The 20,816-nt window shown below is 43.0% G+C and overlaps 1 protein-coding gene across 1 annotated transcript in view; it reads right to left on the minus strand.

Annotated features, from left to right (window-relative positions):
- ptpn20 (protein tyrosine phosphatase non-receptor type 20) overlaps positions 1 to 20,816 on the minus strand; it is a 419,828-nt gene that overhangs the window by 182,475 nt on the left and 216,537 nt on the right. Inside the window, exons 16-23 of the mRNA XM_073025740.1 lie at positions 20,020 to 20,182; positions 18,799 to 19,000; positions 14,223 to 14,326; positions 12,176 to 12,268; positions 9,843 to 9,950; positions 9,637 to 9,753; positions 9,156 to 9,349; positions 4,080 to 4,181 (exon numbers count right to left, since the gene is read on the minus strand). Coding sequence (XP_072881841.1) covers positions 4,080 to 4,181; positions 9,156 to 9,349; positions 9,637 to 9,753; positions 9,843 to 9,950; positions 12,176 to 12,268; positions 14,223 to 14,326; positions 18,799 to 19,000; positions 20,020 to 20,182 — 1,083 coding nt within the window. The remainder of the gene's footprint in view (positions 1 to 4,079; positions 4,182 to 9,155; positions 9,350 to 9,636; positions 9,754 to 9,842; positions 9,951 to 12,175; positions 12,269 to 14,222; positions 14,327 to 18,798; positions 19,001 to 20,019; positions 20,183 to 20,816) is intronic.

Here is a 20,816-nt window from a genome sequence, read left to right on the forward strand (position 1 = left end):
TTCGATCCTGTGCAGTAGCCACCTCTTAGCAGACTGTGATGCAGCCAGTTAGAATGCTCCCTACATCTGTAGAAATTTGCTAGTATTTTAGATGACATACCAAATCTCTTCAAACTCTGAATGAAATATAGCCACTGTCTCGCTTTCTTTATAGTTGCATCACTAGGTAGGGACCTGGATAAGTCCTCAGTGAAATTAACACCCAGGAGCTTGACATTATTCACTCTCTCCACTGTTGAATCCTCTATGAAGACTGGTGTGTGTTCCCTCATCTTACCCTTCCCAAAGTCCACAATCAGCTCTTTGGTCTTACTGACGGTAAGTGCAAGGTTGTGGCTGCGACACCACTCGACTAGAAGGATGCCATTTGACCAACCTGCTTTCTGCCAGCTCTCATGGTAACACCCCCATCAATTCTGTTCACGTTCTCTGATTCACCTCTAGTTTTAATACTACTGGGATTGAGGATGACTTGCTTCCAATAAAGATGGGAAGATGTCTGATTGTGACTCATTTTAACAAGAAGCCATCTCACAGACCATCAACCACAGGGACTTCACAGTGTGACTCTTGGTTCAATGCAATGATTTCCAGGACATCTGGAACTAGGCTCTGCTGCTAAGACTTAACATGTATGCACCACGCACATTCTTGTGCTAAGCCTCCCATCATCAGTTCCATACCCTCATCCTTGATCTCTTCCATCAGTGTACTTTGACTCTCACAGACTCATTTGAGATCCACCAATGAACCGGGAGCCACTGGCATGCACACTGTGTATCAGTCATCCAATCAAATCCCTAATATTCCCAGTTCTACCCTCAACCAACACCTGGCAAGTCTACCCAACCCTCAAATGCCACATCCCCAAAGTCCAATTATCCCTACAGTTGCCCCACATTCACATGGGACCTACAGAAGTGAGCAGTAAAAGACCCCTGTCCCCCTGTTGTATAAAGCTGAATCTATCAGTCTTCTGCACAATCACTTAGTATCCCCAGGGGTGATGTGGCACACATGAAACTTGGCTCCTTGCCTAAAATACTTGTGGAATGCAATTAGAGAAAACAGACCACGTAAAGAATTTGGCTAACATTCATAATTCATAGGATCAAGTTCAAAGCCCAATACGCCAGTTATGGAATCTAAATTAAGTAAATTACCCGCAATTAAAAAAGGCAACTAATCTTAGTAATAGTTGCCACTACACTATTGGATTGGAAGCTCAGCTGGGTGCCATTCTTACTTGAGCTTGTCTATGTGCAGGTGATTACTTACTGCTGCTGAGATGGACTAGCAAATCACTCAGTTGTGCTATACTTCAGGGTATTAATGAAAAGAGAGAATAATATTGAACTTGGACTCCAAGACTGGACATATTAAAGTCAGTCAGACTGCCTCATCCAGCCCAGTTAACCTTGCAAGATTCTCTTCTCAAATATCTGACTGGGAGAGCCCGTCTGCAGATAGCTCAGCCTTATCACGTTCATTAAGTCATACCATATACTCTGTCAAGCCACTCCATCGCACTCCCGCGTTCCATCGTGACCCACTGGTGGGGCACACCCATTGCAGTGGTACACAGGTGGGAAGTCCTTGGAGTCTTCAAAATTAACTCTAGATCTCATAAATTCTCATTGTATCTAGTTAAATCTGGGCAAGGGAACATAATCCTGGTTACCACCTGCCATCCTCCCTCGGCTGAATAATCAGTGCTGCTCCATGGCCCGAGGAAGTACTCTGGGAAGGTGACTTCAAAGTGTACCACCAATAGTGGTTTGGCACCATCAACCAACTCCTGAATAAAATAGTTACTAGATTCTTGCACTCAGCTAGACTCTTCTTAAGCGTTGCCAGTGACCCAGTGTCAACCACTCTCTCAGGCAATGCATTCCAGGTACTTACCAGTCTCTAGCTGAATAAGGTCCCCATCATATCCGCTCTACATCTCCTCCCCTCACCCCAAAACTACATCCTCTAGTTATATCTAACTGTGATATGAGGGGAAGTTTCCCGCACCATTGACACCCCTCATGATTTTATATACCTCTGTCATGTTATTTCTTAATCTCCACTACCTCAGGAAAAACATTCCCAATTTCTTTAGTCTCTCCTCATAAATAAACTGCATCATTCGTGCTAACATCCTGTTGAATCCACCTTACCCAACAATAACCTACTTACTGATGCCGAGCTTTGAGTTTTGCCAGCAACACACCCCGCTTCACACCTCACTGTAGCCTTAATCCAAGGATTGATCAAATGCTGAATTCTAGGCAGATTGACAGTGACAGCCTTTGTGACCAATGCAAAGTTTGACCAAGCACCCCTGGCAAAACTAAAGATAATGAGTTCGAAGGAGATAACACTCCAATGGTTGGGATCATAGCCCACACAAAGGAAAGTTGTTACAGGACAATGATCCCAGCTGCAGGGCATCATTGCTCGAGTTTCTCAGGGCAGGGTTTTGGGACCAGCCACCTTCAGCTGCTTTATCAAAGACTTGGCTTCCACCATAAGACCACAAATGGGGATATTCACTGGTTAGTACACAACATTTACATCGGGCTAGGGTGAATGTTACAAAGATTCCTCAGGCAGGTTCCTGAGCCCAACCATTTTCTGCTTCTTCACTGACCTAACTTCCACAATAAGGGAGATAGTCACTGATAATTGCTCAATGTTCAATTTCATTCTCAGCTCCTCAGCAAATGAGCTAATTCATGCTGGCACACAGCAAGACCTGTACAACATTCAGGCATACACTGATAGTAGCAAGTAACTTTTCCACCACAGAAGTTGCAGACAATGATAATCTTCAACACCTAACTTTTACATTCAATAGGATTGCCATCTCTGAATCCCCTGCCATCAACATCCTGGAGATCAGTGCTGACTAGAACCAGCCTCATAACTGCCAAGGGTAGAAGAGGAAGCCACCAGCTGTATCTCCTGCAGCAGACACCTGAAATCCATCAGGACTGTGAAGCAATATTCACCTTAAACCTACCTCAAAGATCACGGCACCATCCAGGAGGAAGCAACTTGTTTGATTAGAACTCAAGTGTCTTACTAAACATTCACTCTCTCAAACGGCAGTGCACAGAATGTACCACCTATAAAGTACACTGCAGTTCATCTGACTGCAGGTCACATCCCTAAAACCTCGGCCACGGAGAAGGATGAGGATAGCAGATGTAAAGGGAAAGCATCATCATCTGCTGACTCGCCTCCATGTCAGCTTAACATTCCTGACCTGGAAATATATCTCCTTCCTTCAGATATTTTGCTGATGCCTGATATTGAAATATTTGAAGCCTTTGGAAACCTTCCTTATTAAGCATTCCAGATACAGACAGATGATGGTAAGGTTATAAAATTATTAGCCTTCTCTGTTTGAAATGGCTTACATTTTATATCTTAGTGCTCTATGTGTTTATTAATGAAATCATCCAGGTACATTTGGAGCACCACTCTAGCAGTGGATAGTGCAATGTACTCCGTCTAAAATGCTGTCAGTCAGCTCAAACAGAACTTTTTAGAGGAGGGCACAATGTGCTGACGCCATTATAAACGTGTTTTGTGCTTCCAAACGGGAATGCATTTCTACAAGGTTGTTGTCTTCTTTTAGGGTATATCCAGAAGACCCCTCCTCATGCAAAGGGTGGTGGAAATCTGGAGCCCTCCCCCCAATAGAAAACAGAAGGGGGACATTTGGAGCTTACACATAGATTGTATTTGCCAAATCTAACAGCAAGTGTAGAGCAAAACCCAGAACAACCAGAAACTGAATGAGGAACTGACCCAGAGGCTGAAGGTCTGATCTTTGTCCCAAAGTTGGGTATTTTTGGTGGGTTACAATGCTGTCATGTGCATTAAAGATAATGTGTATCAGGCAGCAGAGATTAGTCGACAACTGAACTTGAGATGTTCGAGCTGTATAGTAAGGGCAGTGTGATCATAATCTTGAGGTCTTGGGGAAGAGTCTGGCTTGTGCTTGCTTCTACAAATACTCTTAATTGTCATTACAAAATCATAGTACAGCAGTCAGCAGTGCAAGCCAACTATTTAGCACTTACTGTGACACTAACTCCAAGGCTTCCATCTATTTTAGCCAGTTCCACACTGTATCTGTCTCCTAGTTTCAGGTCTTGCTGCGATGATGACACTTCACCACCAGCCTGTCAATCAGATCACAAGATATCAATGGGGATTCATGCTTAGATTGTAACCATTTACCCTACTGAGGTTAGAAAGTCTTATTCACAACAAAGGTTTATGAATGGTGAAGTATCCTATCTGAGAATCAGAATCATGTTTAATAGCACCAGCATATGGCGTGAAACTTGTTAACTTTGTGGCAGCTGCACAATGCAACACATGATAATATAGAAAAAAAAACTGAATTACAGTAAGTGCATATATATTGAATACTGTACCTAAATTAAATAAGTAGTGCAAAAATAGAAATAAAAATGCATTGAGGTACTGTTTATGGATCGAATGTTCATTCAGAATTCAGATGGCAGAGGGAAAAAAGCTGTTTCTGAATCGTTTGAATGTGTGCCGTCAGGCCTCTGTACATCCTTCCTGATGATAACAAAGAGAAGTGGGGATTATCCTGGCTGGTGAGAGTCCTTAATGATGGACACCACCTTTTTGAGGAAATGCTCCTTAAAGATGTCTTAGATACTATGGAGGCTAGTGGCCATGTTGGAGCTGACTAATTTTATATCTCTCTGCAGCTTACTTCGATCCTGTGCAGTAGCCACCTCTTAGCAGACTGTGATGCAGCCAGTTAGAATGCTCCCTACATCTGTAGAAATTTGCTAGTATTTTAGATGACATACCAAATCTCTTCAAACTCTGAATGAAATATAGCCACTGTCTCGCTTTCTTTATAGTTGCATCACTAGGTAGGGACCTGGATAAGTCCTCAGTGAAATTAACACCCAGGAGCTTGACATTATTCACTCTCTCCACTGTTGAATCCTCTATGAAGACTGGTGTGTATTCCCTCATCTTACCCTTCCCAAAGTCCACAATCAGCTCTTTGGTCTTACTGACGGTAAGTGCAAGGTTGTGGCTGCGACACCACTCGACTAGAAGGATGCCATTTGACCAACCTGCTTTCTGCCAGCTCTCATGGTAACACCCCCATCAATTCTGTTCACGTTCTCTGATTCACCTCTAGTTTTAATACTACTGGGATTGAGGATGACTTGCTTCCAATAAAGATGGGAAGATGTCTGATTGTGACTCATTTTAACAAGAAGCCATCTCACAGACCATCAACCACAGGGACTTCACAGTGTGACTCTTGGTTCAATGCAATGATTTCCAGGACATCTGGAACTAGGCTCTGCTGCTAAGACTTAACATGTATGCACCACGCACATTCTTGTGCTAAGCCTCCCATCATCAGTTCCATACCCTCATCCTTGATCTCTTCCATCAGTGTACTTTGACTCTCACAGACTCATTTGAGATCCACCAATGAACCGGGAGCCACTGGCATGCACACTGTGTATCAGTCATCCAATCAAATCCCTAATATTCCCAGTTCTACCCTCAACCAACACCTGGCAAGTCTACCCAACCCTCAAATGCCACATCCCCAAAGTCCAATTATCCCTACAGTTGCCCCACATTCACATGGGACCTACAGAAGTGAGCAGTAAAAGACCCCTGTCCCCCTGTTGTATAAAGCTGAATCTATCAGTCTTCTGCACAATCACTTAGTATCCCCAGGGGTGATGTGGCACACATGAAACTTGGCTCCTTGCCTAAAATACTTGTGGAATGCAATTAGAGAAAACAGACCACGTAAAGAATTTGGCTAACATTCATAATTCATAGGATCAAGTTCAAAGCCCAATACGCCAGTTATGGAATCTAAATTAAGTAAATTACCCGCAATTAAAAAAGGCAACTAATCTTAGTAATAGTTGCCACTACACTATTGGATTGGAAGCTCAGCTGGGTGCCATTCTTACTTGAGCTTGTCTATGTGCAGGTGATTACTTACTGCTGCTGAGATGGACTAGCAAATCACTCAGTTGTGCTATACTTCAGGGTATTAATGAAAAGAGAGAATAATATTGAACTTGGACTCCAAGACTGGACATATTAAAGTCAGTCAGACTGCCTCATCCAGCCCAGTTAACCTTGCAAGATTCTCTTCTCAAATATCTGACTGGGAGAGCCCGTCTGCAGATAGCTCAGCCTTATCACGTTCATTAAGTCATACCATATACTCTGTCAAGCCACTCCATCGCACTCCCGCGTTCCATCGTGACCCACTGGTGGGGCACACCCATTGCAGTGGTACACAGGTGGGAAGTCCTTGGAGTCTTCAAAATTAACTCTAGATCTCATAAATTCTCATTGTATCTAGTTAAATCTGGGCAAGGGAACATAATCCTGGTTACCACCTGCCATCCTCCCTCGGCTGAATAATCAGTGCTGCTCCATGGCCCGAGGAAGTACTCTGGGAAGGTGACTTCAAAGTGTACCACCAATAGTGGTTTGGCACCATCAACCAACTCCTGAATAAAATAGTTACTAGATTCTTGCACTCAGCTAGACTCTTCTTAAGCGTTGCCAGTGACCCAGTGTCAACCACTCTCTCAGGCAATGCATTCCAGGTACTTACCAGTCTCTAGCTGAATAAGGTCCCCATCATATCCGCTCTACATCTCCTCCCCTCACCCCAAAACTACATCCTCTAGTTATATCTAACTGTGATATGAGGGGAAGTTTCCCGCACCATTGACACCCCTCATGATTTTATATACCTCTGTCATGTTATTTCTTAATCTCCACTACCTCAGGAAAAACATTCCCAATTTCTTTAGTCTCTCCTCATAAATAAACTGCATCATTCGTGCTAACATCCTGTTGAATCCACCTTACCCAACAATAACCTACTTACTGATGCCGAGCTTTGAGTTTTGCCAGCAACACACCCCGCTTCACACCTCACTGTAGCCTTAATCCAAGGATTGATCAAATGCTGAATTCTAGGCAGATTGACAGTGACAGCCTTTGTGACCAATGCAAAGTTTGACCAAGCACCCCTGGCAAAACTAAAGATAATGAGTTCGAAGGAGATAACACTCCAATGGTTGGGATCATAGCCCACACAAAGGAAAGTTGTTACAGGACAATGATCCCAGCTGCAGGGCATCATTGCTCGAGTTTCTCAGGGCAGGGTTTTGGGACCAGCCACCTTCAGCTGCTTTATCAAAGACTTGGCTTCCACCATAAGACCACAAATGGGGATATTCACTGGTTAGTACACAACATTTACATCGGGCTAGGGTGAATGTTACAAAGATTCCTCAGGCAGGTTCCTGAGCCCAACCATTTTCTGCTTCTTCACTGACCTAACTTCCACAATAAGGGAGATAGTCACTGATAATTGCTCAATGTTCAATTTCATTCTCAGCTCCTCAGCAAATGAGCTAATTCATGCTGGCACACAGCAAGACCTGTACAACATTCAGGCATACACTGATAGTAGCAAGTAACTTTTCCACCACAGAAGTTGCAGACAATGATAATCTTCAACACCTAACTTTTACATTCAATAGGATTGCCATCTCTGAATCCCCTGCCATCAACATCCTGGAGATCAGTGCTGACTAGAACCAGCCTCATAACTGCCAAGGGTAGAAGAGGAAGCCACCAGCTGTATCTCCTGCAGCAGACACCTGAAATCCATCAGGACTGTGAAGCAATATTCACCTTAAACCTACCTCAAAGATCACGGCACCATCCAGGAGGAAGCAACTTGTTTGATTAGAACTCAAGTGTCTTACTAAACATTCACTCTCTCAAACGGCAGTGCACAGAATGTACCACCTATAAAGTACACTGCAGTTCATCTGACTGCAGGTCACATCCCTAAAACCTCGGCCACGGAGAAGGATGAGGATAGCAGATGTAAAGGGAAAGCATCATCATCTGCTGACTCGCCTCCATGTCAGCTTAACATTCCTGACCTGGAAATATATCTCCTTCCTTCATCATTGCTGCGCTTAAATGCTGGAAGCCCCTGACAAACACCACTGTGGGAGTACCTGCATCTGAAGAACTACAGGAGTTTAAGGAAGGGACTCACCACCACCTTCCCATGGACTGTGAAGAATGAATAACAAATGACAGTACTGCTTAAATATCTAAAAACAAATAAGAAGCATTAAACAAATCCATTTTATGGGTCTGTGTTCATTATTAACCTAGAAAATGACTCTGGGCAATGACACTCTTGGGGGACTCTTCAGTTGATTGGTGGATGGATGAGTTACAGCAAATATCAAGAGCTCCTTCTGTTAACGACAAATAGAAACCTGTTACTACTCCTGGTTGTGTGATGCCAATAGTACACACACAGTGAGTGAACAAAGTTGGGAGTGTTGAGTAGTCTGCAGCTGGGATTCTTCTTGCTTGTTTGCACATCAAACTTGAGGTTCCATCACAGCCATTGTGAAAGGGTAGCAAAGCACTGAGCACATTAACACACACCGTGGGGAAACAGCATTGCTGAGGAACTCTTCTCACAAGCTATGGCTTTGTCTGTTGACTTGGCCATACTAAGGTGGCACAGTGATATGGCCAGTGCAGCTGCTTCGTTGCAGCTGATGTGGTTCAATCCTGACCAAAGTGCTGCATATGTGGAGTTTGCATGTTCTGCCTGTGACTGTGTGAGTTTCTCGCAAGTCCTCTGGTTTCCTCCCACATCCCAATGCAGGTGAGAGTTAGAATCTAGAGGTTCTGGGAATGCGAAGAGGAATATGCATTTAAGGTGAGAGAGGGTAAGTTCAAAGGAGATGTGCAGACAGTGCTGGGTGTCTAGAGTGTGCCTTCAGGGTGATGGTGAAGACAAATATGATAGAGCTATTTAAGTGGTTCTTGAATGTGCAGGGAGTGAAGGGATATCAATATTGTGTAGGCAGAAGGAAATAGTTTAGTTTAGCATTTGTATAATAGTTTAATTAGTTCAGTACAACATTGTGTGCTGTAGGACCTATTCTTGTGCTGTACTGCTCTATGTTCTAAAATAAACCTGGGGACATTAGTGGGAAATGGGAATATTCATTGAGGCAGTGTAGACGCAATGGGCCAAAGTGCCATCTTCTTTTGACAAATACCATCATTTCCATCCCATGGAGCTGGGCAGATAGGCAGCTGGTCTCAGGAATCACTTCCGATGCAGACGCCCCAAACATCCCATGACCATGTTCTGCTACTGCTGAGCTGGTGAGGCAGCAGTCCTGTGTGCTTTCCGGGCCATTCACCTTGCTCTGCAATGTTGCCGTAGCCTGATGTGAAGACTCAGACAAACCTGGAACAAGGATTAACACATTACTGAGTGACTGACACTTGGAGTAAGGACATTTATCTTTTTCACAGTGTATTTCACCCACTGGGCTTCATTGCCTTGAAATTAAATGTCTGAATACTCTACCAGTGAGACACTGCAACGTTAAAATATATCTGCTAAACTTTATTAGAAGTGCAGAATTTGATAGTGAACGTTAGCTACCTTACCAATTGATGGTGGTGAGGGCATTTCTCAGATATGAACAAACCCCAGCCTGGAGATGGGAAATGGTAGGAGGGTGAGAATACCTTTTGGCTGAGATATGATCAGTGACACTTCATCAGTGGTATTCTGAAGAACCTCCACAGCAGTTCTGAGAGTGACTCCCTCTAGGCTCTCACTGTTCACTGAAATCAGACGACCTCCTTCAGGACAAGAATACAGTTAAGTATCAAAGGTCAGATTATTAATAAAACTCTCAGTGATAAATAGCATTGTGTGTGTTAATTCTCACCTTCTTTGATACGCCCATCCTTGTCTGCTGGTCCACCAGGAGTGATGGCTGTGATAAAGATCCCCAAGTCTAATTTTCCAGTTCTCTCTCCCCCAATGATCATAAAACCTACAAAGAGGATAAACAGGATCTGAGAGCCTGAAGCTTTTGCACTAACCTTCTCACTTACCATGGCTTAAAATGAAAGATGCAATGGGGAAGTGTGAAATCTAGGAACGTGAATGGCGTTGTTTACAATTAGCAGTCTCTCAACACAACTTGACCCTTAATGATCACAAACATTCCCTTGTTATTCAAACTCAGGTGGGAATTGAGTACATTACCCTCTCCTGAAATTTGCTATGTGTACATAAGCATTAAAAAGATTCTCCTGTGTTGCTGGTAAATTCAGCAGCAAACAAGCTCAAGGCTTCAGTGTTGGGGAAATAGGCGATGTGCAATCAACTCCTTAAAAATCTGGCGATTGGGACTGGGATCTGAACCAGCGGCCAGAGGGGAAACAGGCCCATGGATTGTCCATTGGCACTGGTTGATGAATCTGAGAAACTGCTGTATATTCTAGCTGCTTAATTGATCACTGTAATTTGTCTCTGTTTGGAAAATGAGTGGTAGAATTTAGTGCAGATTGGTGGGAATGTAGGAAGACTAAAATGGAAATTGTGTAGCATTAGTGTAAACAGAATTTGTTTAATGGTGCGGACTCAGTCCACTCCAAACCTGATTAGCTTTCTACACGTACCCTTCAGTCCCACACTCTAAAAAAAAACAATGGCAGCAACTAACAGCAGCTACAAGAATTGTAGTGAACTGCATTTCATAAACAGGGAGAAGCTCGCCTTGTGAACCTCAGAATCAGAATCAGGTTTATTATCACCAGCATCTGTCATGAAATTTGTTAACTTAGTAGCAGCAGTACAATATGATACATGATAATATAGAAAGAAGAAAATAAATAAGTAATGCTCCTTGAAGGTGTCTTGGATACTACAGAGGTTAGTACTCAAAATGGAGCTGATTAATTTACAACTTTCTGTAGCTTCTTTCGGCCCTGTGCAGTGATGCAGCCTGTCAAAATGCTCGCCACAGTACATTTCAATATCACCAAGACCAAGGAGATGGTGGTGGACTTTAGGAGATCTAGGCCTCATATGGAGCTAGTGATCATTAATGGAGAACGTGTGGAGCAGGTTAAGACCTACAAGTATCTGGGAGTACAGTTAGACGAGAAGCTAGACTGGACTGCCAACACAGATGCCTTGTGCAGGAAGGCACAGAGTCGACTGTACTTCCTTAGAAGGTTGGCGTCATTCAATGTCTGTAGTGAGATGCTGAAGATGTTCTATAGGTCAGTTGTGGAGAGCGCCCTCTTCTTTGTGGTGGCGTGTTGGGGAGGAAGCATTAAGAAGAGGGACGCCTCACGTCTTAATAAGCTGGTAAGGAAGGCGGGCTCTGTCGTGGGCAAAGTACTGGAGAGTTTAACATCGGTAGCTGAGCGAAGGGCGCTGAGTAGGCTACGGTCAATTATGGAAAACGCTGAACATCCTCTACATAGCACCATCCAGAGACAGAGAAGCAGTTTCAGCGACAGGTTACTATCGATGCAATGCTCCTCAGACAGGATGAAGAGGTCAATACTCCCCAATGCCATTAGGCTTTACAATTCAACCGCCAGGACTTAAGAACGTTTTAAAAGCTATTATTAATGCTTTTTGAGATAGTGATTTAGATGCATATCATATTTTTTACTGGGTTAAGTATTGTATGTTATTAGTTTTGCTACAAGTGTATGGGACATTGGAAAAAAAGTTTAATTTCCCCATGGGGATGAATAAAGTATTTATCTATCTATCTATCTATCTATAGAAGTTTTCAAGTGTTTTCAGTGACAACCCAAATCTCTTCAAACTGCTAATGAAATACGTCCGCTATCTTGCCTTCTTTATAGCTGCATTGATAATGTTGGGACCAGGATAGATCTTCAGAGATCATGACACCCAGGAACTTCAAATTGCTCAATCCACCTCTGATCCCTCCAAGAGGGATCTCCCTGCCCTCTTCCCACTTTCAGTCCACAACAGGGACCCATATCAGGATCAGGTTTATCATCACTCACATATGCCAGGAAACTTTTTTTTTGCAGCAGTAGTACAATGCAATACATAAAACTACTACGGGACTGTGCAAAAGTCTTAGGTGCGTGTATATATATATATATATATATCAAGGGTGCTAAAGACTTTTGCACAGTACTGTATTTCCATGTGAATAATGGACCACTCTGATGTCTTAGTCAATATGAAGATCAACTAATATGCAATCTCTTATTAACCTACCAAAACCAAACTTGGGATCTTTCTTCAGATTTGCAAAAATGATTTCCCTCTCAGGGACAGTCACCTCATTGTCCATTTGGCTCTTCGTATGTTCTGTGAATAAAATGTATAAGTGAGCTAACAAAGGGTAGAATCAACACTGGTATAAAATTTAAGTAGAAACCATTGACTGGGGTTCTGGATAGGACAGCACAGAGCAGCTACTCAGAGCTTTCTCACGGACCAAGACTCTGACCTCTAGTGCTGTCTGTATGGAATTTGCATGTTTTCCCCATGGCTGTGCGAGTTTCCTCTAGGTGATCTGGCTTCCTTCCACATGCCAGACACATGTGGCTTGTCAGTGACTCTAAGTTGCCTCTGGTGTAGATGGGAAACAGCAGGTCAGGTTGGAGTTGATGGATAAACGAGATGCAATTCATTATAAGGATTTATTTATTTACTGAGATACAGCGCAGAATGGGCCTTTCCAACCCACACCGCCCGGCAATGTCCCACGTTAATCCTAGTCTAATCATGGGACCAACCAGCATGCCTTTGGACTGTGGGAGGAAACCCACGTAGAAAACAATCAAACTCCTTACGGGCAGTGGTGGGAATTGAACCCAGGTCGCAGGTACTGTAAGGCATCGTACTGACCACTATGCTACCATGCCACTCCAAAAGATGTAAGTGGGGGAACATGATCGGTGTGATTGCAATGAATGTCAAAGGGTCTCATGGCCTCCTTCAGTGCCATGAGGTAACAGGAAATACGTGAGACATCACATCATAAAGTGGATTTCCACAACCTCTTACTGTGTTAAAAATTAGTCCTGACTCAAAAAAAAGACAATTCACTCATAAATCAAATAAAATCCCTGGGGGGGTGTGGAAGGATTTGATAATTGCCCTCATTTGTAAAGCTGCACAAATTAAGCTGTTTATTGGATGCGATGACTCTAATGAATGGCTAATTAAAACTTTAAAGAACTCTAATGAATGGCTAATTAAAAATTAAAGTGACTGGTGGAACCAGGTGAAGTGGAGAATGATAGGCAGGTGGAACCGGGGGTGGGGGGAGAGGATGGTTGTTTTGGAGACAAAGCTGGTAGATGAAAGGTGAGAGGAGATACAGGAAATAAAACTAGGCAAGTATAGCCAAGGTGGAGGTAGGACGGGAAGGAGGGAGATACAGCCAGAGGCTGAAAGGTACTAATAAGTTGAACCAAATAAAGGATTAAGAATCAGATGAGGAAGGGGAAGGGAAGGCCAAAGCAGAAGAAACCCAGATAAACAACACACACATACACAATGCTGGAGGACCTCAGCCAGCCAGGCAGCATCTATAGAAAAGAGCAAACAGTCGACGTTTCAGGCTGAGATCCTTCATTCAGTCCTGAAGCACTTGATTGTTTGGTCTTTTCCATAGACGCTGCCCGACCTGCTGAGCTCCTCCAACATTCTGTGTGTGTCACTTTGGATTTCCAGCATCTACAGATTTTCTTGTGCTTTCAAAACCCAGATAGATGGACAGAGGGAACCAAATGGGGGTGGATGATGTATCAAAGTAACATTAGGTCAGTGGTGGTGGTGGTGGGGGGGGGGGGGGGGGGAATTGATGAAAATTGTGGCAAAGGAAGAGAATCCCTGAGTGGATCCATTGAGCAGAAAGGCAACACAGGGGATGTAGGCTGCCTGAAACAGGAATATTCCACGTCCCTCCTATTTGGTTGTAGGCTACCCCAGTGGAATATGAGGTATTGTTCTTGTCATTTGTGTTTAGCCTTACTGTGGCAGTGGTCGAGAACAGACAGGATGGTGTGGGAATGGGAAGGGAGTTAAAATGACATCCAATAGGACTCCTAAAATCACAAACACGAGAAAATCTGCAGACGTCTCCTGAAATGTTGATCAATCATTTGCCTCCACAGATGCTGCCTGACCTACTGACCTATGCTTTCTGCACCAATATTGGCAGTCACTGTGTCTCCACTCTCCCCCACAGGTAACAGAGGCTAAAAAAAGTGTTTGGAATGTTACCTTCAACTGAGCATTCCATCAAACTTACCACCAGCACCACTCTGACCCAAAGTTGTGCTCTGCAAACCCAGGTATCTCATTCTTTCCTTCAAGACAGGGAGGATTTCAGAGTGGGATATGGCACCCTTTGTGCTACAAGAGAGAGTAAGGGACATTTAGTTTCCTAGACAGTCACACAACAAGTTTGTGTTCACAATGTACTAGAATCTAGAGGAACAGCATTCAGCACAGAAATAGTCTTTTCGACCCACAAGTCCATGCTGACCACTAAGGACCCATCTATACAATTCTACACTTATCCCATTTTATCCTCCACATTTCCATCAATTCTCCAGATTCTGCAGCTCATCTAACACCAGCAGACAATAAACCCAGGCCATGAGTGGTTACCAAAGTATCCAAGGGAAACTCATGTGATTCCAGGGGTAAGGTGCAATCTTCTACAGATAGTGATTAAACCTGGGTTGTTACAGTGGTGAGGAAGTAGGTCGACAAGCTGCACCTCTGTGCTGCCCTAATGCATGAGGAATTTTCTACTGTTGTGAAAAAGGAACCCATATTGTGTAAATTTATACATTTGTTTCTCTTGTGCTATTTACAAGTGGCTTTGGTTTTATGATCTCCTGCTTTATCAGGTAAAGCTAATGAGGTGGGTGGAGACCGCACCTGATTGTACCTCAGATCAGATGAAGTGTCTGATCAATAAGGATTAATTAATGACTTCCTAATTAATGCAGATTGCAGAAGCTAGCACTGATCTGATGAATCCTCCATACACTACAATTCTTGAATTTTAAACATCAACTGAATTAGAAACATCTCCCACACTGGGCAAGAAATATCAATGGCCTTGTGGACCCGCAAGAATAGGTTCCACAGTTCTGTGAAGGTGATTCATGGTCACATGTTAACATCGAAAACCTACAGCACAATACAGTCCCTTCGACCCACAAAGCTGTGCCAAACAAGACCCTACCTTAAAAATTACTAGGCTTACCTATAGCCCTCTATTTTACTAAAAGCCTCTTAAAAGACCCTGTCATATCCACCTCCACCACTGTTGCCGGCAGCCCATTCCACACACTCACCACTCTCTGAGTAAAAAAACTGACCCCTGACATCTCCTCTGTACCTACTCCCCAGCACCTTAAACCTGTGTCCTCTTATGGCAACCATTTCAGCCCTGGGAATAAGCCTCTGACTATCCACACAATCAATGCTTCTCATCATCTTGTATACCTCTATCAGGTCACCTCTCATCTTCCTCCGTTCCGAGGTTGTTTCCTTATAACATAGGTAAAGGCCATTTGGCCCATTGACTCTGTATCAGAGATTTCTCATCATTTGCAATGGTGGTCCTATCACTTCCATCCCTTCCCATTGTCTGGGGACCCAAACCTTCTTTCCAGGTGAAGCAACTTGCATTTCTTCTGTTGGTACTGGTAGTAGGTTGTTATTGTCAAATGTATCACGATACAGTGAAAAGTTTGTCTTTCATACTGTTGTACAAAATGCAACAATGCAATATTTTGACAATATACAAGAGCATCCTGACTGGCTGCATCACTGCCTGCTATGGGAACTGTACCTCCCTAAATCGCAGGTGCCAGACAGCCCAGCAGGTATGAACGTCCCATGATTCAGGACATTTACAAGGACAGGTGTGTGAAAAGGGCCCGTTGGATCATTGGGGACCCAAGTCATCCCAACTACAATCTAATCCAGCTGCTGCCATCTGGCAAGCGGTACCGCAGCGTAAAAGCCAGGACCAACAGGATCCGGGACAGCTTCTTCCATCAGGCCATTAGACTGATGAACTCACACTGATTTGAGTGTACTCTATGCTACATTGATCATTCTATTTTTGATAAATAATTATAAATTACTATGATTGCACATGGCACATTTAAATCTTGTTTTGTGGCTGCCTGTAAGCAAACGAATCTCAATGTTGCATAATTTATGCATACGTTTATAGTAAAAAGTACTTTAAACTTTTTGAACTTTGAAAAGCAACAGCAAAAGTACAGTTCAGTTAAATAATAAAGTGTAAGATCATAACGAGTAGACAGAGAGGTCACAAGTCGATCTTAACATACAAGAGAATATAAAACACTACAGCACAATACAGGCCCTTCAGCCCACATTGTTATGCCAACCTTTAAACCTACCCAAGATCCATCTAACCCTTAGTTCTTATATCACTCTCCATTTTTTCTATCAGCCGTATGCCTATCTAAGAGTTTCTCAAATACCCCTGACATATCTGCCCCTACCACTACACCTGGTAAGGTGTTCCATGCTCTCACAACACTCTGCGTAAAAACCTTACATCTGATGTCACCCCTATACTTTCCTCCAATCACCTTAAAATTATGGCCACTGGTGTTAGTCATTTCCACCCTGAACAAAAGTCTCTGGCTATCCACTCAATCTATGCCTCTTATTATTTTGTACACCTCTCCCAATCATCTCTCATCCTCCTTCACTCCAAAGTGTAAAGCCCTAGCTCATCCAACCTATCCTCAAAAGACATGCACTCTAATCCACGCAGTATTTGTGTGAATCTTCTTTACACCCTTTCTAAAGCTTCTAGATCCTAGATGAGGTTAACCAGAACTACTGTGCTCTTATTGGACTCTTGAAGAAGTCATACAAGAGTCTGATAACAGTACAACAGAAGCTATCCTTGAGACTGGTGGTAAGTGATTGCAGGCTTCTGGAACTTCTGCCTGATGGGAGAGAAGAGAGAATGTCCAGGGTGGGTGGAGTCTTTGATTATAGGGGCTGCTTTACTGAGACAGTGAGGAATATAGACAGAGTCAGAGGGGAGGCTGTTCTAGTGTACTGCATTTGGTGTTCACACGATGGTCTCCTTTAAATTGAAGAAACTCAGGATGGCTTGTGGTGGAACATCTGCATTCAGTCAAAAGTGGTGGCTCTGAGCTTGCTGTTCGCTGCCACTTTAATTCCCCAACCCACTACCATTCTTTCTTGTCAGTCTGTAGCCTCATGTACTGCTATGGTGAGGACCAGAATAAAATGGAGGGACAGCAGCCCATCTTCCAGCTAGGCACATTGCTGCTTCCTGGACTCAATACAGAATTCGATAGCTTCAGTTAACTTGATTTCTTGATCGGTACCAGTCCACTATCTGTGATATTAGCTCAGTTTGTTTTATATCTTGCCCTTTTTTTCCTTCTTTTTCTCTCTGCCCAATCTGCATTTCACAACTTCTACATATCATACACACAAGAGATTCTGCAGATGCTAGAAATCCAAAGTAACACATACAAAATGCTGGAGAAACTCAGCAGGTCAGGCAGCATTTATGGGAAGGAACAAACAAGACCCTGCATGATCATGGATGGTTTCATTCTGAAACATTGACAGTATTCCATAAATACTACCTGACCTGCTGAGTTCCTGCAGCATTTTGTCTGTTTTATCCTACATGTCCATGTTCTTTCATTGACGATCTCCTTCTCTCACTATTCCTATTCCTTCATTCACCAGATAACCTGTGTACTGCTAACCCCCATGGTCATGTTGTTCATTCTAATTGGGACCACCTTCTCACCCACCCTCACTACAGATTAATGAGTTATGTTGAGTCCTTTTCAGTTCCAACCAAGAGTCTCCAACCTGAAACATAAACTTAAGTTCTCTTCCCACAGTTGCTGCCTGACCTACTGAGCATTTCCAGCATTTTCTGTTTTTCAGATTTCTTTTATAGGTTGTTATTTAGCCATTTCTTTTCTTTTCGGCTGCTGCTGACGGTGGTTTGCTCATACAATCTCCTTAAACAGGGTTGAGTGATGAATCTACAGGAATCATGGGAAAAAGTGTACCGATGCTAATCATTTACTATTACCTCATACACATGAAATGACAAACTCACATGAGTCAGGAATCACTAATTCTAATTACAAAATCAATATCTTCTACTTGGACCAGGCAGTAACCTCTCCCTAAGTCATGTCCTCATGGCCAATCTCATTCCAGACATTTATTAGTCAATTAATATGGTTTCAAACTTTGGCTCATTGTGCATTCACTTTCAAGAAAAGGAAATTAATTTTACATATACTTGAGAGAAGATTGTGCATTTAATAGAGTTTGAGAAATAAGTTCTTCAGATTGTTTATAGTCCCAGTATTGAACATTGCAACTGAGGACTGGATCTTGTATTTAATCATCATCACAGAAAATTGGCAAAGCCTGTTCATTAGTCTTCCTCAAGTTCTTAAATGACAAAACCTATCCCAGAATATAATTGATAGCCCAGATTCTTCAGATAAATGTGATGGCGATAACTTTGCCTCATCTGCAGTATCCCACATTTCATTGAATTTGGTTTGCTTTTGTTAAGACACTTGAGAGCTGACTTGAATTCAGATATAGAATATACAGACATTATTCATGCTGTCCTTATTCAATATTGTGTTTTCCTCAAGCATAACAATAACAACCTATAATTTGTTTTTTATTACAGCTATTCAATGATACACCTGGAGCCCCTGGTTGACTATCAGCACTATACAACTCAGTGGGTTGCTAAAGCTCCTAAATACTTGCTTGTAACTACTCTAGTGAAATCCTACCTCCACATGTGACTGCTGCTTGAAGGAACCGTGTCTGCCATGAGATTGTCACAGGATTTGCTCAGTGCTCCAAGAGACACAGTGTCCACATTAGGCTGACTCAGAATGGTTTCTGATCGGGAAATATTGCGCATCTCCTCGAAACGTCTACGCTGGGTATACTTTGTCTCGTTGGAAAGCACAGATGTAAAAACATGTTCCTCTGTGGGGAAAGAAAATATGCACGAAATTGACTAATGCTGATTTGATTTTGAAGTAAAGACACATGAATTCCAAAACGGAGATGAACATTACCAGCCCGCATTGTATTAACTTTGGAAATTGGCTCGTGATCTGCCCAGCTGGTGTTTGGCGGAGTGGCCAAAATGTGCTGAGTTACGAACTAAGTTCCCAGCCAATCAGGTACTTTTTAGCTTGTAAACAAAACGGGCAGACGGTTGATGGCTAAACTGAGTCAGAACATGTGCACCACCTGGCAAATGAGAACAGCAGTAAGAATCATTCAAAAGGGTAAGATTGCCATAGTGCTGGGATGTTTAGAGGAAGATATAGAGTGGAGTGGCGCTGACACCCCATTTCTGGTTTCCTAAGGATCCACTGTGAGTTGTAAACACCACCTGAGGCAGCAAGCCTGAAGAATACATTAAGTCATAAGACCCTCATTGGAGCAAAGAACCATTCCATATCTTAATTGGGTGTAACATTCACTGTCTCAGTCCACCACAGAACAACCAATGAGATCAAAGTAAGAAATAATGAGAAAAACCAAAATAAGATTGTAAACATTGTAAATCTAAAATAAAAACAAAAATTGCTGTAAACACTCGGCAAGTCAGGCAGCATCTGAGGGAAAAGAATCAAGTTGAAGATCTTTCAACCTGAAAGGTTAACTTTGTTTCACTTTGCACAGACTTGCTGAGGGTTTCCAACATTTTCTGTAAGAAACAATGGATGTTTGACTTCCTCAGTCATAAACAGTGAGGAACCACTGAACCAGTCAGTTAAGATGAAACACGTGGATATATCATTGCTTTTAACAATCTGTATGTGTGCATGTGCATGGGGTGTGGTGTGTATGTACGTGCACACACATATGTACAGTAAGTCAGACGGTCTCACCTCTAATTGTCATAACCAACTGAGAGTTAAAAGGTTTTCAGGTGTTGGCATTAAGCAAGTCTCTTCTGCTTTACACCAGAGAATAAAGAAGTTGGCACTCACCGTTTGCAAAAGCAGCTTGACTGAGCTGGCGGGAGTTCATCTGTATCTGGAACCTGTGCTGAGCTGAGCACAACTCAATTAGATACTTGCAGGTCTTGCCGTTTTCTGTGATGAAGACATGCTTCTTACCATCTGAACTGCTTTGAACTGTAAACTTCTTTCTCTGAAAGAAATAATCAGGTGACTAAGTCCACCTGTAACAGAAAAAGTGTCTCATGAAGTGCTGAATTTTTGGCGCCCAGATATAAGGCAACATTGTCATCCTTCAGCCGGATTAGCACAATGGAAAAGCCATTTGTTCAAAGCTTCACTGGATAGGAAACCCAGGTTCACTCCTGACCTCTAGTGCCAGCTGTGTGGAGTTTGTGTGTGTGTGTGTGTGTGTGTGTGTGTGTGTGTGTGTGTGTGTGTGTGTGTGTGTGTGTGTGTGTGTGTGTGTGTGTGTGTGTGTGTGTGTGTGTGTGTGTGTGTGTGTGTGTGTGTGTGTGTGTGTGTGTGTGATATCCCTGAGTGCTCTGTTTCCTCCACATGGTCTCCAGATGAAGTGTCTTGGCCTGAAATGGTGACGCTTTATTCCCCTTGATAATTGCAGCCTCACTTGCTGAGTGCCTTTAGCACTTTGTCTGGTTACTATGTTAACTGTTTACTGTACAGCTACCTCCTGAGTAGATAAAAGGAAAGGAGAATTTATGGGCACATGGTTGCAGAGAAATCACTGGAGGGGGAAAGGATCGATGAGAGTCGAGCGATGCGAAACGAAAAGGATCGCTGTGCTGAGAGCTGCCATGAATCCAACA

The sequence above is a fragment of the Hemitrygon akajei genome, chromosome 21 (genome assembly GCF_048418815.1).
Source record: "Hemitrygon akajei chromosome 21, sHemAka1.3, whole genome shotgun sequence".
Classification (NCBI taxonomy): domain Eukaryota; kingdom Metazoa; phylum Chordata; class Chondrichthyes; order Myliobatiformes; family Dasyatidae; genus Hemitrygon; species Hemitrygon akajei.